Source organism: Galeopterus variegatus, unplaced genomic scaffold (genome assembly GCF_000696425.1).
Source record: "Galeopterus variegatus unplaced genomic scaffold, G_variegatus-3.0.2 Scaffold304, whole genome shotgun sequence".
Classification (NCBI taxonomy): domain Eukaryota; kingdom Metazoa; phylum Chordata; class Mammalia; order Dermoptera; family Cynocephalidae; genus Galeopterus; species Galeopterus variegatus.
The window spans coordinates 104813-122429 of record NW_007726415.1 but is presented as its reverse complement, the minus strand read 5'-3'; the positions used below and the strand labels follow the sequence as shown (position 1 = coordinate 122429).

At 32.7% G+C, this 17617-nt stretch overlaps 1 protein-coding gene across 1 annotated transcript in view; it reads left to right on the top strand.

Moving 5' to 3' along the window:
• The window catches only part of LOC103586076 (neurobeachin), a gene marked incomplete at its 3' end in the record, with an annotated part of 263314 nt that overhangs the window by 143074 nt on the left and 102623 nt on the right, over window positions 1-17617 (top strand). Inside the window, exon 11 of the mRNA XM_008567211.1 lies at window positions 14580-14688. Within this exon, the coding sequence (XP_008565433.1) occupies window positions 14580-14688 (109 nt within the window). The remainder of the gene's footprint in view (window positions 1-14579; window positions 14689-17617) is intronic.

Below are 17617 nucleotides of genomic sequence, written 5' to 3'. Positions count from 1 at the left end.
AAGGCTTTTCTAAATCTTTTAGGTAACTACTAGTTGAATTAAAAACCGTATATATGCCTTCTCTTGGATTTATTGGAGAAAGTAAAAATAAAAAACGTAGTACCCGTAGAAAAATACAGAAAACAAAGGAATGCGAATAAAAACATAAAGCAACACGTATAAGATGGTGACAGGCCACACAACATAGTTTTACCATTAATTATTAAAAGATAAAAACTCACATACTCACTCAATAAAACAAAATTCCAATTTGTAAGCTTTAAAGAGAAAGTCTCTAATTTAAAACAAAGTGACCAAAGACTATAAGTCTCAGCTTTTGGTCTGCTGTAGTTGAGCAATTTTTTTTCTTAGTATATACTAAAAAAAAGTGTGGATATTCTGTCCTATGTAGAAAGCATGGCTGATATCTTCTTACCTAAGAAAGCTCATGTTCTTCATTTGCTGGCTAGAATAAAATCATTTTATTTAAACCACATAGAATTAATAGATGGCAGTCTACCATTTTTTGTCATATTTTATCTAGAAAGTAGGTTGGGTCATTGCTAACCTGTTCTAAAAATTTTCCGTAAAGTTTTGACTTCCTTTATGGGTTGGGGGCCTCCATAAAACTATTCACTTTCATTTAATTTGTAGTTCTCTACTTTTCCTACAGGAAGAGTCAGGATATGCTGCATGACTAGAGTTATAAATTTTCTATAGCATCAATTGCACTAATCCTTTGTGAGGAAGTTCAAGCAGACTCTGTAGTAGTGATGTTTGAGTGCAGCTTAAAGTATGGGTACAGGTGCTTGTTTCTATGTGCACTGTCCAGTTTTCAGAATAACACAATGTTTTGTTTTGTTTTGTTTTCCCTGTGGCTACCTGATTCAAATTATTTTCTCAAGAGAGTTTAGGAGCCATATAAAGTTTTTTTCCCCCCATATAAATGCCAACTTTATTATAAAAAAAGCAATAAAATAACCAAAAGTCACTTTCATTTACACAGCTAAATTCATAATAATAATGAACTCACACTTATGTACTGATTCTTATCTTTTTAAGGTGTTGCTTATTTGTTAGTTTAATTTAATTTAATCCACCTCCAACAGTTAAACTATGATAGCCTCTATCTTGTCAAAAATCCATTTTTCAAGGTCAGGGGTTGGGAGCCACATACTGGCCATCTGCAAAAAAAAAAAAAAAAAAATGCATTTTAAAACTAACAATAAAGAACGTGCACACATACATATGCACAAAGGAACAAAGGATTATGTGGTTTTCACTCAATCCTAATAAGGAATTTTATACCATATCTATACTAAGAATACCTAGTTTTTTTCCTGAATCATCTCTGGGGATAAATTCCATCTCTTTATAATTTCATAACACTGTGTCAAAACTTTCTACAACTTCATTTTTTTTAATGACAAAAAGTTTATTCTCATTAATAGTTAAAGAAAAGGAAATTTAAACAAGGAGAACACATTTTTCACTTATCAAATTGACAAAGATTTTTAAAAAGGTAAAAAGAACCATCATGGCAAGACTATACTTGAAATGGGCTTCTCATACACTGAAAGTGGTGGTATAAGTTAGATATATCTCTTTACAGGGCAATTTAAGAATAGAGTCTTAAAAATGTATATACCCTTTTGCCAAACAACACTAATTTTTAAATTTATCCTAAGGATATACTGAGCAACGTGGACAAAATATTTTAATTGTGGTATTATACACAACATTTACAGAAAAAAAAAAGGAAAACTAGGGAACATATGAGGATACTTCAAAAAGCTCATGGAAAAATGGAATTAAAAGATAATATGAATCTTTCCATGAATTTTTTGAAGTACCCTCATGTATTACAATAGAATATTGTACAACAGTTTAAAAATGAAATTTTAAAGAATACTTGATATGTGGACATGATTATGACATTTCATATGGAAAATAGAGAGGATATAAAATGGAACGTATGTAAGAACCCCAGTTTTACTAAAAAATATACATACACATGCCCACATGAAAAAGATTGGAAGATAATAGAATGAAATGTTTATTATAGTTCTCTATGTCTCTCTGGGTGGTAAGATTATACATTTTTTTTTTTTTATTTTAAAGGTGTTAAAAATTGGTTAGTTCCATATCCAGAACATGCAGGTAAATTTCGTTCCTTGTAGTTCAACTGTCATACATATTATTTCAGGTGATGTCACTGGGGATCTCTCCCTTGGTCACCTATAGGTGTATAGTAATAGTCCCAACTTTTGGAAACATCAAAATCCTTTGCAGGATCACTTTGACATTACTTTATTAGGTATAGTAGCTGGGGCTTGAGTGGGGTCTTATTTATCTGATGGGAAAAGGAAGTTGAGACCTCCTCTGACAGGTTATTAGCCAAACATCTGCCTTTAAATCTATAATCTCTAGATATTATTTACAAGGTTGTTCAAGCTGAAGTTGGAGGGGAGGTCCCAATAAGGCTCAGATGGAAGAAGAAAATCTTGCTAGAGAGATGAGGGTAGATATTATTCTTTTTGAGAGTAGAGCTGACTCAAAGCAACTTGGGTATTTAGTATGTACCTCTTATAACTCAGAAAGCCAGGTACACGAGTTAGCACATCTTAAATGTAATTGAAGACCTATTGTTAAATAGATTTAGTAATACAAGAAATTCTAGTAGATTGGTATCAATAATCAGGAAGCCAGGGATAAGAAGTTTAGCACTGATTGGTTCCTGTGAAATGAATGCATAAGTCAAGTATTAGATGTATATATAGATTTGGTGCCAAATATTTTTACAGTTGGAAATGGGACATATGACTTGGTACATATATTATCTTATGTGGTAGTGAATAGAACCAGGATGGTCCCTTTCAGCAAGTTTCAGTGGAACTTTGATGAGGATCCTATATCAAACTGTAGATCCTAGCATTGATCATCCAAGGTTATAGATAGGGCTCCTTATACTTGTAAAAGAACTACTTTGACACAATTAATTTATGATTTAAAACAATTAATGAAATATACACACGCACACGTAAATGCTTTGTAGATGGTTTGCTGCTGGGGGCATAGAAGGAAATCTCATACTTAGCACTCAATTCAGTGGGGAATAGCAGGAGTCCTGTGTTTTTCTGGTGCTTGCGTATCTCATGAGAGTTAAGGGCATCTACGTACCAGAGTCTAATTTCTGTACAAGTCCTAGATATTTGTTATTTTTGAATTCCATTTTGGCATTTTCTGTGATATTTGTGGTGAAAATATTGTTGAATTTGATCTGTCTTTGATACCTTCCTTTGCAATTTTTCTTTATTAATGGGCAAAGGTACTCTGAATCTGGGTATTGAAGATGTGTATTGACAACTTTGTGGTAAGATATCTTGAGAACATACATACGTTATTTTTCTGAACATTTCTTTCATGTAAATAAGTTTAATCTGAATAGTTATTAGTGGTTTTTAGGAAGATGGGCCAGTTTCCTATTTAACATGCTTGCCTCTGTTGTACATCTGAGAAATATGGAAGGTGTGACAATATGCTTGAGGCATTTGAGAAAAAATTTAGAGTATACAATAAGTGTTTGTCTTCTTGCATCAAATTTTTTTTCTTCTTGTGCCAACTCATATGCATTTTTTTATATCACCTAGCAGCCATTTGTGGGGGACCAAATGTGAATCTTGTTTTTAAGAGTATTATGGTGATAACACCAGCAAGCTACCAAAAAAAAAGAGTAATTTTTAAAAATTAAGTATTTTTTTAGAAAACAATTTCCTTCAAAATTAGCATTTAATCTTATATAAGGAAACTTTAGACGGTACTGCTGGAAAAGGCCAATGAGTACGAAATCAAAGGCATGTATTTAGAAGTAGAAGTGACTACTGCTGGGCCGGCCCGGTGGCGCACTGGATAGTGTGCCGCTTGGGAAGCGCGGCGGCGCTCCCGCCTGAGGGTTCGGATCCCACATACAGACCAGTTCCCGCTCACTGGCTGAGCGAGGCGCGGGAGCAACACCGAGGGTTGCGATCCCGTTGCCGGTCCCCGGTCCGGTACGGGAACAACACTGAGGGTTGCGATCCGTTGCCGGACACGGAAAAAGACAAAAGACCAAAAAAAAAAAAAAAAAAGAAGTGACTACTGCTTTGGCAAAAGCATGAGTTATAATTAACATCATCATGTACCTTTTGGCACAATGAATTTTATAACTTACAGGAGAAGGAAGTTGTAAATGATGTCAGTTATTAAAACAGCATCAAAATAATTTGCCAGTGAGATTTTATTTCAATAGAGGTAAAAAATTCTTGTTTTCATTATTGTGTAAAATCATGAACAACCTGAAAGCCTTAAAATGAGTCATGGCATCCATCAGCATTAAAACTAGATGTTTATAAGAAGCCAGGATATATGCTATAGAAAGACCATCATCTTCAGTTACTCAGAATATTCAGAAGGCAGAATGAAATTTTGTGTTACCTCATGTAAGAGCAGATAGTATGACCACAGAATTGGTTGCAGACTTTAATCCATTTACATCGGAAGATTTTTAAATATGATGTGTGTGAAATGATTTTGGTTTTTATCCAGTGGTCAGGTTTTTTTATAGCTGGAGTTTGGAGTAAAGAGATTGGTATGGGGCAGAGAGTAAGGGTAATGTAACCCAGAGAAGAGTAAGATTTTATATTTGCCTGGTATTATAAAGGTATAATATTTTTTTGTCTTTAAGAGGGTACTGAGGTTGTACCTAGCATAGTGTTAACCAGGAATCTAATGTGGAGGTTGACAAAGTCTCCATCGTTATTGTAGCCATAGCTACCAAATGCAGTCATAGAGGCAAACAAGCTGCTATGGAATTGAGGGGAAATCTATAATAAGTAATTGAGCACTGTTTGTTCTAATGAATCTGCATTAATATACCTGAAATAATTCATTACTTCTCAAGGCAAAAGAACGTTTAATATAATTGGAAAACTCAATGCAGGGACTGCAGACAGACCTTATGTAAGATAGGGATAAGCCCTTTCGGTTTTCTGGTTCTGTGGGGAGAGCCTGCTAGATTTTATGGGCATTGAGCTATTGTAATATAACCCAGTTGTTATGGGCATTGAGTTATTGTAATATAACCCAGTTTGCACTGTCAGCTATAAGCATCTGTGAGTAAGTGTGAATTTGGCAAACTATTTGGTCTGGGGGCATTGTGGATAGCTTCTACTTAAGAAAATGAAAGGTGTTGTTCTTAGAAGAACTTAGTAAAACTTGATGTTTCTAGCGTATTCTAGGTCAAGTATACTGTTGTATTTAATATGAAAGATAAATAAGATTAGATATTAGGCTAGTAAGGACAGGATAGTGGAACAAAACTGTGAAATACATAGTAGTCTACACGTTTTTTCTTTCTTTTTTTTTTTCTTTTAGTCTGGTTGTATTAGTCAGGATAGCCTATGTGAGAGCAAATTAACTCTGAAATTTTGGTGTCTTTGTATACTAAAGGTTTATGTATTGCTTATCTAACCAACTATAGTTTACTCAGGGATCTAGGATTTTGGGTCCCACCATTATATTTCAGAGTAGTCAGAATTCATTGTAGGAGGGGAAGAGAGACTAGAAAATTATGGGCTTTTGACTGTTGTAGCCTATAAGAGGTTTTTATTCTCCTTTTGTTGATTTAGTCACATGACTGACTGTCAGGGGGTTGAGAAATGTCATCATCTGTATACAAAAGAAGGAAGAATATGACATAGAATTTGTTAATAACTAACATTATCTTTAGCATACTTGGTTTCTTAGCTGGTAAAAATAGTGGGTTGCAGTGGTTCTTCGTAGGAATTATAGTTCTTTGCTGTAAAAGGATGTGAAGAACATCGGGAATGAGGTGGCACTGTAGTATTAAACCTGACTCTAACTGGTGTTGTGTCATATGCCAATATCTGGGCATATTAAATACATCTGTCCCATTAGCATGTTGAGATCAAAAGATGTGGACTAAGATAGAAGGATTTTGGAGGTCATCTTAGTTTGGAACTTGGTGTAAGTCAGTAAGAATAAAGAATTCCCGTTCCAGTTCTTGTTAAGATGGTGTGAACACACTCCACCCTTTTTTTCAAACAATCAATGTAAGAATAAAACATGGACAGAATCAATGGAATAGGTATTTGAAAGCTCTGAAAAGTAAATAGTAGCAGGGAGATGGGGGAAGAAGAGCAGAATTCACAGTGAGTTGGTGGTCACTTCACTATATATTTTTGTCCCTCCAGTATCCCCCAGCATGAATTAAATGTGCTGAAAACCTGAAATTGAGCCCCAGGGTACAGTGAAAGAGAGCTCCAGGAAGAAACCCTTTAGTTCCAGTGCAGAAGTTCCCTGTTAATTTTTCTTTTCTTCATTCTGTTCTTATGTCCCAGTCCTCATGCAATCTTAGTGAGAGTCATCCGTGGGATCCTATAGAAGCCAAAACTCTGAGGGAGGGGTAACCTTCTCTTTGATCAGTGGAGCTAGGGCCCCAAGAGGGTTGCTTTTTTCTCTGTGTCTTGCTGCTGGTGGCCGTGGATGTGGGCAGAATTATAGGAGTACACAGCAGAGTAAGGAAACTAAAGCCCTAGCTTTCTGACAGGAGAACTAAAAAGAAGAGCCCAGAGCTGAAACATATCAGGGAGATTATGGAAAGGGAAGAAAGTGGGAAAGAAACTCTATACAATTTTTTAAGAACTTGGCCCTGAGCTGTACACGCATGGATCTAATCAAATCAGTGATTCTTGCCAGTGCAATAGGGAAGAAAAAGAAATTAAAGTCATACTGACTGGAAAGAAAGAAATAAAATTATCTCTTTTTTATAGTTGACACTATTATCTATCCAAAAATTCTCAGGGAATTGACATACACTTAAAACTCTAGTACTAGTAAGCATATTTAGCAAGATCACAAGATACAAGGTTCTTAGATAAATTATATTTCTCTACATTTACAGGAAACCAAATTAAAAAATACTGTTAACAGTAGCTTCAGAAAATTTAAATATTAAGGTGTGAATTTCACAAAACGTACAGAATCGGTGAGCTGAAAACTATAACTCACTGATGAAAGAAGTCAAAGACTGAAATAAATGGAGAACTATATCATGTTCATGGACTCAACATAGTAGAGGTGTCATTAAATTGATATATGGATTTTGTGCAATACCAATCACAGTCCCACCTGAATATATTCTTTATATAGACAAGATGATTCTAAAATTTATATGGAAAGATAAAGTAACTAAGATAGCTAAGATGATTTTCAAAAAGAATAAGGTTGGAGGAATTATACTTCCCTGACTTTAAGACTGACTATAAAGCTATAGTAATGAAGAAAGTGTGGTTTTAGCAAAGTGATAGACACGTCTATCAATAGAACAGAATGGAGTCCAGAAATAATCCCATACCTACAGGGTCAATTATTTTTTGCAGTGCTGCAAAAGCAGTCTAATAGAGGAATGATAGTTGTATGTCAAAAAATGAGCCTTGACCTAAACCTCACACTTTATACAAAAAGGAACTGTAAAAAATTAAGTCTAAATGTAAAATAAAACTATAAAACTTTTAGAGAAAACATAGGAGAAAATCTGTGTGACTTAGGTTAGGCAAATCCTTAGTAGGTATGACACCAAAAATATGACTCACGAAAGGAATTGGTGAATTTGGTTTTGACTTCATCAAAGTTGAAAACTTTTGCTGTGCAAAAGATGCAATGAAAAGACATGGTACAGTCTGGAGGAAGAGAATAGCAAATCACTTATTTGACAGAGGATTTATACTGAGAATATACAAAGGACTTTCAACTTTCAACAGTAAGAAAACAATCCAGTTTTTAAAAATGGGTGATAGACTTTGACAGACACTTCAAATATATGCTCATGTTAATAGGAATTAGCCAATAGGAAAATGTATGTTAAAACCACTATGAGATGCTACTACATACCTAGTAGAATGGCCAAAATAAAAAATAGCTATAGTGCCAAATGTTTGTGAGGATGTACAGAACAACTTGAGCATGTTACTGGTGGGATGGATTGCCAAATGGTATAGCCACTCGGGAATAGTTTGGCAGTTAATTATAAAGTTGAGCATACACTTATTAATAAATACCATGAGTAGAAATACTAAATTATATGAGAAATGAATGAAAACCATATTCACACAAAAACCTTTATGTGTGTTTATAGTAGCCCTATTCATAATTGCCATACTACAACCCAAATGCCCTTTATAGATGAATGGATACACAAACTGGTACATTCATTCATCCTGTAGAAGATCATTCATCAATTAAAAGAAATGAACTCTTGATATATGTACCTACTTGGATGAATCTCAAAGGCAGTATGCTGAGGTCAAGAAGGGAGTCTCAGAAAGCTACATATTGTATGATTCCATTTATATGACATTCTTGAAAAGTCAAAACTGTAGTGATAGACAAGTGGTTACCAGAGGTTATGAGTGTTGAGAGGGTGTGACTGTGAAGGTGTAAAGGGATAGCACAAGTGAGTTTTTTTTGTGTTATGGAACTGGTCTGTATTTTAATTGTGGTGATAGTTATACAAATTTATATATCTGTTAGCATTCTCAGAATGGTACACTAAAAAGAAAAAAATCAAGTGAAAGAAAGAAAAACCAGTTTTACTGCATAATCATTTAAAAAATAAGATTAATTATAAAGAGAATAGTACATTTCTGGGCATATGTAAAGCCTAAGTATCAAATATTTGTTTCAGCTTTCTGTGTAGTCAGCTATTTTTCTATTTATGTAGCGTCCCTGACTTAAGGGTGGTTCGACTTAAGATTTTTCTACTTCATTTTGGCATGAAAGCGATATGCATTCAGAAAAGACTGTACTTCAGTACAGTATTCAATAAATTGGATGAGATATTCAACACTTTATTATAAAATAGACTGTGTTAAATGATTTTGCCCGATTGTAGGTTATTGTAAGTGCTCTGAGCATGCTTAAGTTACACTAGGCTAAGCTATGATGTTTGGTAGATTGGGTGTATTAAATATGTTTTTGACGAGATATTTTCATCTTTCAATGCGCTTATTGGGATGTAACCCTATCCTAACTTGAGGAGCATCTTTATTTTCTTGTGTTTTCTAATTTCAGCACTTCTAGGGTATATTGTTAATCCTGCTTCTGTTAAATAGCCTGGGGCTTGGCTGAAAGTAGAGCCAGCACCAGGATAAGTGACTGGTGATTTGGCCTTCCTCCTGTGGCAGGTTTTGACTTTGAAGGTCATTAGAGTATGCATCAATGATTAAGATCACCTGTATGTAATTATAACCTGTTTCTATGTTTTCCTTTCCAATTTAAAATTTATTAGATTCTCCTTAGATGTTAGGAAGTTACATCATTAAATCAGAAGTATTCATGTATCCATGATTACTATTGTAGTAGTTGCTATTTATAACATGTCCAGGAAGTTTTCATAAAGGCACTAGGACATTTAGTGCACTACAAGGGGTGGTATGTTGGTTGGGTTAAACTGCAGAACTATTGGACTTTGAGAGTTATTTCTTTTATATTTGAGTGTTTTTAGTAAATATAGGAAAGCAGCTTATAAAAAGGGTTCTCAAATTGCATAAATCCTGTTAGATACTGTATACTAATATATAACAATATGTCATGGGAGGTTTAGAATTTATCCCATTACATGTGCAGATTGATTTTATTGATTTTATTTATTATTTTTTCATCTCTTTATTCGGTTGTCTTTCTCTGTAGTGTAGTTTATGAAATTCAGCTCTGTTCTGAAAATATTTACTAAAGACAACCTATGAGTTCAACACAATGGGTTATTCCAATTGAATTAGTTAGCTTGTGTTGCACAGAAACAGTCCCAAAATTTAGTGGCTTAAAACCACCATTTTATTTAGCGCATGATTCTTTAGTCAGCTGGGCAGTGCTTCTGGTCTGGGCTGGCTCAGCTGATGTCCATGGGGCTTCCTCAGGTATCTGTAGTCAGCTGATAGGTCAGTGAGTAACTGGACAAACATGGCATCACCATGTCCAATGGGGCACCTCGGTTTTCCTCCATGTGGTCTCCTGTCCTCCAACAGGCTAGCTCAGGCTTGTTCACAGTGGTCTCAGGGTTCTAAGTTTAGCAAAATGGCAAGCCCAATACATGTGCAAATTTTAAAATTTCGTTTCTTTCACAAGACTTATTGACACATTTCAACCACAGTTTATATATATATATATATTTTTTGTTGTTATATTTGTCAGAAATAAAATAGACTGATGAAACAAAATCAAAATCTCTTCCAAGACAAAGAAAGGTATAAATGTGTAATAGCTTACTTTTTAATAGAGCCTCTGAAGAATGCTCTTAAATAACCATGACAGTGGTAGCAATGTATTTAGAAGGCTGCCTGCCTTCTTATCAGGCTGTAGGAAAAGGTAGAAATTACTGAGGGGAGATTTCATAGCCAGGGATAGGCTTAGTGATTTCACATGCTACCATGTGTATTCCATCTGTCTTTACATCTTACATTTCACCATTTTCTTTATTTGACTCTGCAGATAAATGTATTTTACTTACTTTGGCATGTAGCTCCACTTGATGTCTGTGCTGATAAATGTGACAGTGTGTGTCAGGATTCATCACATATGTAGGCACTGGTCTTTTTTGAGATTGCATCTTCAAGATTGTGCTGTCTAAAAGTGATTGCTAAATGTACCTGCAGTTAGAAACTTTTGGTTCAGACTCAAATTTTAACTTTGAACTGCGAAGGAAGTTAACTCTTCTAACTTATTGTAAAATTTTTTATGACACTGGAAATTAATTTTCTTGGGTATGAAATTATCTTGGGTATGGACTTGAATTGATTTCATTTACAGTTTTATTCCTGCTATGATAATCATTCTCATGTAGGAAGTTTTATAGTGAGAGAAATCATAGAGAAACTGTGTGTGGTATTAGTTTTAGTCATATAATTATCTCATCACAATTTTAATCATCTTGAAAGATTTCAATGTATATCAGTACTAAATTAGGCTGCTTAAGGGATGAAACCTAAAAATATCAAAAGATTTTCTTCCTTACCTGATACCTTAAATCTTATTGGGAACTTAATTTACTTAATCAATTACTTTGCCTATAGTGTTTAAGAGATTAAAAACTTTCTTTTAAAGGGGTCAGATGTTGGATCTCGGAGGAATCTTTATTTTTTATATAAGTTAGTTACATTCTTTTTAATAAAAAGATGTTTATTAAAAAAGCCAATCTAGCTATGCTACTTTGGTTGTTTCAGTACAAAGCAAATTGAATAGCCAGTCTCTGTCTTATAAGAGCTGCCTTTGAACTGAACTTAGGTTATATGTTCATTCTTAATCATTTCATTTACAAACTGTGTTTATAGGTGTATCTTTATGATGATGTATTGCATCTCTAAATAATAAAAGTATCTCAAAGATAATAAAACTTTTTGGATCACATTACATGAGTTATCTACATTAATTATTAAAAAAAATTAAATAATGGACAAATTGAAATGGATGAAGTTATAGTAAAATCAAGTCAAAATCTATATTTATATAAATTTTAATGGATTCTAAATGTAGAGTATATATTTCCATTAGAAACTAATTAGTTATGTTTATACATAGTTACTAAATATTCTCAGATATTTGTGGGCTAAGACTATTGTGGTATTTTATAATAATGGACCAGAAAGCTCTGGAGAGAGAATAAATATGCTAAGTTTTCTTAGAGGTATTATTATTTCTTTCATTTTTTTCCCCTGAGGTCTAGCCCTTTAAAATATGATACTTGAAATAAATATTGTTTCCTAACTTAATTGTACCTTTTTAAGAATTGGAAGTTGGTAATTATTTTAAGGGAAAAAAAATAAAAACACTGTAGATTATTAGTGTAATTTTCCTTTAAAGGAGACAGGATTAAAAACCCTTAACTGTTCCTGAAGTAGAATTGCTACTTAAAGAACATATGTTATAGTACTGTCTATTGAAAAGTTTAGCAATTTTATATCATGATATAATAACCAGTACACTTTTTTTCTATCATGTAAAATGCCACTCTGAAAATCTATTCCTAGGTATTGCTATACTTTTCAAGAGAATGTTCTGTGATGTGTATGTTAGCTTTGGCTGACACAGATACTTGATTTTTGGTTTGTCCTGTATATTTAGATCCTCTACAGATGAACTGATGTGTTCTAGACAGGAAGTGGTATGTAGGAGATATAGGAATGGGCTGAAGTATCCTTTATATTTGCCTTTGTATCTAGGGGAGTTGGAAATAGGCAAGAATGGAGAGAAATTTTGTATGGCAGTACACAGAATTTTGCAAGTTTATTGTGAGCCCTGCAGCAATCCGATGCATTTTAGTTACTGGTAAGTTTGTTAAATTATGTTTGAAAATGTACCTCTTCGAAGATGGCCATCTGTTTACTATTACGTCCACCATGTCAAATATACCTTATTTTAAAGATTTTTTTTTTGGAAAAGATGTGGTATGGCTATTGCATTGGGTTTTAGGTATAAATTAAAAATACTTTTGTTTGTGAATTCATCTGACTTTTCAATTGTTGTCATGGTTAATATTGAAGTGAAATTAACATTTTATGGATAGTATAGTCATGTGTTAAGATTTTGGAATAATAATAAAATTAATATTTCTTTTTTTTTGTAATGGAACTCCATTGTATTTAGAGGTCTGAATTAATTTGTTAGATGTTTGAGAATGAGTAGATATTTGAGAATGACACAAAAGAATAAGAAAATCGATGGCATACTTATAATTTTATATGGTTCTACATAGGAGGGTGATTTATTGTATGAAATAATATTTTGCCTTTTTTCATGGACCATAGGGACTATTGTGAGACATTTCTAGTCTTTCTTTTTGGCAGTACTGATGTTTAGGAATCTACTTTCCCCCCAAATCACTAACTCAGGTGTGGTAAGAATTCCACGAGCAGATGAGAAAATTGTGTAATCTCTATGTAATAGTCTTCTTTATTCTTTTTAAACATTTTTGGTAGAAGTGTTATATGTAATATAGTATGTAAGCAGTTATTTGTGAAGTGGCCTTGACTGTTGATTCATTTAATTTAAAATGGACTAGATTGCTTAATAGCTGTTCTTCTTTACAGAAACCTTTTAAAAATCCCAAGAGATTCCTTGGTAGTCATGTTTTTCTTGTGAATATCTATCTTTGACTTAAGGACAAAGTAAAAAAATATATCATTGATTTGTAGTATTAGTTTACTTTTTTTGTTGTTTCAGGCTGTCGGGCCAGTTAATATAATTTAATTTTAATTTCCTGTAATAAAGTACTTTATTTCCGGATACTATACTTTTTTCTAGGTGTTGTCATGTAGTCCATTAAACTAAGTTTTATAATACTGATAATGATAATTTTGCTATTGGTTCTTGTTATGAGAACATTTCTGTTTTGAACAAAAATAACCACATTATCAGAGAAATGCATTGTCAGTCCTGTTGAAACCTGGAGAGCTAGAATAATTCAGAGAATAGAATAACTTCAGATTCCTTTTGGGCTTTAATAACTTTCAAGTTTTCCTCATTAGCAAATTTTCTTAATTACTTGTAAGAATGCGTACCTCTGCATTTAAAATATATTTAGAAATGTGTGTTTTTACCCTTTCTTAAAAGTATAAATAGGCAATTTAGAGTATATTGTAAAACACTGTTAATAGATATTTTAATTCCCGATAAAGTCTGGTTTATAGGAATTTATTATAAATTACATTATGCACATACAGTGAAGGAATATGTATTTCATTATTAGGAACTCTATATTTATGTCAGTGCTGCTGGTTTAAAATTGTTACATGTAACTTTGTGAAGTAATACATTATCAAAACTTAATTCAGTGCAATCATTTGTCTTTTGCTTGTTCATTCATTCATTCATTCAACAGACATACCAAGTGCTTAGTTTTTGTCTAGCACATATCTTTGGGTGCTTTTATATGTTTGTGTATACATTGTGTAATTAATTGCCACATTTTATTTTGGTATTGCATAAATCATTTCTTTTCTTTGATCTCATGAAGGCATACTTGGACATAAGTGACATTTTACATATTTCTCTGGATTTTTTTTTAACAAATACAGTGTTTTTGAAAAATAGGTCTTAATAAAAAGTTTATTTAAAAATAGATATGTTCTTCCAAAGCAATATTGCATACATATTTAAAATTCTCTATGAAAGCCTGTTATTCAAAAAGTATTATGATAAAGTCTTTTGTGGAAAAGTGACGTATGTGTGTTCTTATGTTAGACTTACATGAAGCAGGAAATAATATATATGTATAGATAAACTTTGACATTTTACTTTGGAATATAAAAAAATTACACAGTTGTAGTTTAGTTTATAATATTTAATTTGAAAATGATAAACTAGTTTCTTATGCTTGTGAGAAAATATATTTTTGCATAATATGAGGTATAATAGTCTTTGTCAGAAAATTAAGATTAAATTTCAATATGGTTGTTATCTTCTAGCATTATAAAATACTCAGTGGAAGACTTTGTTTATAATAAACATTTGATGATTACATAATGAAATTATCTGTACTTTACATGCAGTGCTACTCTTTTGGCATTCCTGGTTGAACTACTTAAAAGTTCAGTAGCCATGCAAGAACAGATGCTGGGTGGAAAAGGCTTTTTAGTCATTGGCTACTTACTTGAAAAGGTAAGTGATATGTGTTGATGCTTTTATTGTGTAGCCTTCACACCTGGACAACTGATAATTGCTAAATATATATTTTTCTGTGGTTTCCTTTTCTATTAACTGTACAGTGGTCATATTGTTTGCTAATTCACAAACATTTTTATATTATACACTTTGACATAAGTATAGACATGGAATTAAACTGGATGTTAGAAGTATTAAATCATTAAGAAAATTTTAGTGAAAATAGAAACTAAGGAAAAATTCTTTCATTTTTATTCAAGTTACAAGTATTATTTGTCTTAATTTTTTCTAGTTTCTTTGCTATCTTTATACTAAGACTAACTTTCTTAGGAATCTTATTTAATTTAAATGGATTTGCATTTTAGTTATTGCTTTATTTTTCAATTATAAGGTCAAAATCTTTATTTGATAGCAACAGAAACATTATTTTGTGCTTTTTGTCCCTGCTTTTAAGATATATTAGAATATTTAAAGTAGCTTTTGCTAATCAATGCATAGTATAAACAATACAAATTACATGGGTTTAGTTTTTCACTTTTTCTGTCATTTATGTCCTTTTTTAAAAAAATGCCTTTCTTAGCTTTATTCGCACTGTATTAGTATGGTAATGAATGCTGAATTTCTGATTATGGTCTTACAAGAATTTGGTTGGGTTGTGATTTTCTTTAAAAATTAAAGTGAGATTTCTTGAATAAAAGGTTTATTTTTTAAAATAAACATCTATTCCCTGTCATTACAAACCTCTTCTTATCTGTTAACTTTTTAATGTTCCGCTGTTCTGAAAATGAAACTATTTCAAAAATAATAGAGGTAATATCCCAACTAAGAGGAATAAACTTATTTGTCCCTTGGGAAGAAAAATTGAAAAGACTTTTGCAGATAGTTCTAATTTTACCTCCCATGGTTTTACATTTGAAATACTTGTAATGTGTCTTGTCTTTGAAATAAGTGCTGCTCTTTCTTTAAGGACTGGTGACTGAGGAGTTGTTAATTATTGAGTATGTCAGTCATTGGCAGCATTTCTTTATTGAGGCAAGTTTTTTTTTTTTGGTCTTTTGTCTTTTTCCGTGTCCGGCAACGGATCGCAACCCTCAGTGTTGCCCCCGTACCGGACCGGGGACCGGCAACGGGATCGCAACCCTCGGTGTTGCCCCCGCGCCTCGCTCAGCCAGTGAGCGGGAACCGGTCTGTATGTGGGATCCGAACCCTCGGGTGGGAGCGCCGCCGCGCTTCCCAAGCGGTGCACTTATCCAGTGCGCCACCAGGCCGGCCCATGAGGCAAGTTTTTCAGTAACCTTCTTAGGAACTTTATTAAGCCTCTTTTTTTTTTTTTTTAAATGATGTAATACTACTTTCCTATATCTACAGTATTAAAATTTTTTTAGAAGGTATATGATAAACTACATTTTACATGACTTAGATATTATGAAATGCCTTTGTCAGATTACTATACATGACAAGATCACCATCAGGACCTCCCTCTTTAATATTCTTTTCATCTATTTACTAAGGATTTATCTGCATAACTCTAAAGTGATGAACAGTCTTTTAAACTTAAAACTTAGCTTAAACTTAGAAATATTATATAAAGCCTTTAAATCAAATAAAAAGATATATCGAGTTTTCTTTTTCTCATAATTAATATCCTTAAAATTATACTGTAAATTTGGTAAGTGCAAAATATCTCATTGTGGTTTTAATTTTCACTTTTAAAAAAGATTTTGACTAAAATTTTACATATACATGTATATATATATATAAGTGTCTGCACAATTTCATTTAGGTTGTCTTTCATTTTCCTATTAATATGTAGAAATTCTGTATATACCCATATTCTGGATATGAGTATTTTGTTGGATATATACTACAAATATCTCTTTCTCTTTGGCTTGCCTTTTCACTCTCTTAATGGTGTTTTTTGATAAACAGAAGTTCTTACTTTAATGTAGGTCAAATTTTCAGTTTTTTTATGATTAGCCCATTTTGAATCCTTATGTATCCCAAAGCCATGAGAGTATTCTATATTTTCTTCCCCAAATTTTGTTATATCTTTCACATTTAGATCTATGTGGAATTGAATTTAGTGTGCGGAATAAAATATAAGGGTCAATCATCATTTTTTTTTCTCCATATATGTATCTAGCTGACCCAGTACCATTTATTAAAAAGATAATTTTCCACTGCATTGCTGTCTATATCTTTGCCATAAATCAGGTGACCATATATGAGTGGGATTTTTAAAAAATCTTTGAGGCAGTGTAACAGTATCTTAATTTGTATAGCTTTTAGCGCATCTTAATATCTAGTAGTATGTCATGTAGCTTTATTGTTGTTCTTCAAGATTGCCTTGGATATTCTTGGGTTTTTACATTTCTTTATATATCAGCTCATCAATTTCCACCAAAATGGATTATGTTGTATTATATTATGGTTGTATTATATTGACATCATTACTCTGTTAAGTCTCTCAATTTATATACTTGGCATATCCTTTGATTTATTTAGACCCTCTTTTGTAGTTTTCTGTATAGAAAACTTAACTCTCTTTCTGATGGATTTATTACCAAATATTTGATGCTATTTGATGTTTTAAAATTTTTAACGTTTTTTTTTGTCACTGGTACATAGACATATAATTGATGTTTACATTGAACTTTTGTATACCAATCTTGTCACTCCTCCATTAATTCTAGTATTTTGTAGATTTTTAAAAACTTTTCCTTGTAGACAATATAATATTATCTGAGAATGATGATTTTGTTTTTTCCTTTCTTTCTTTTTTTTTTTTTTATTTCCTTGCAGAGTAGAAATCCCCTTTGTGTTTCAGATGGTACAGTCTGGCCTTATCCAGGGACTGGCATTCTGGTTTGATGTGGCCTTTGTTGGATCTCTGTATGTATGTATCCCCCCCAACCCCACCCCTTCT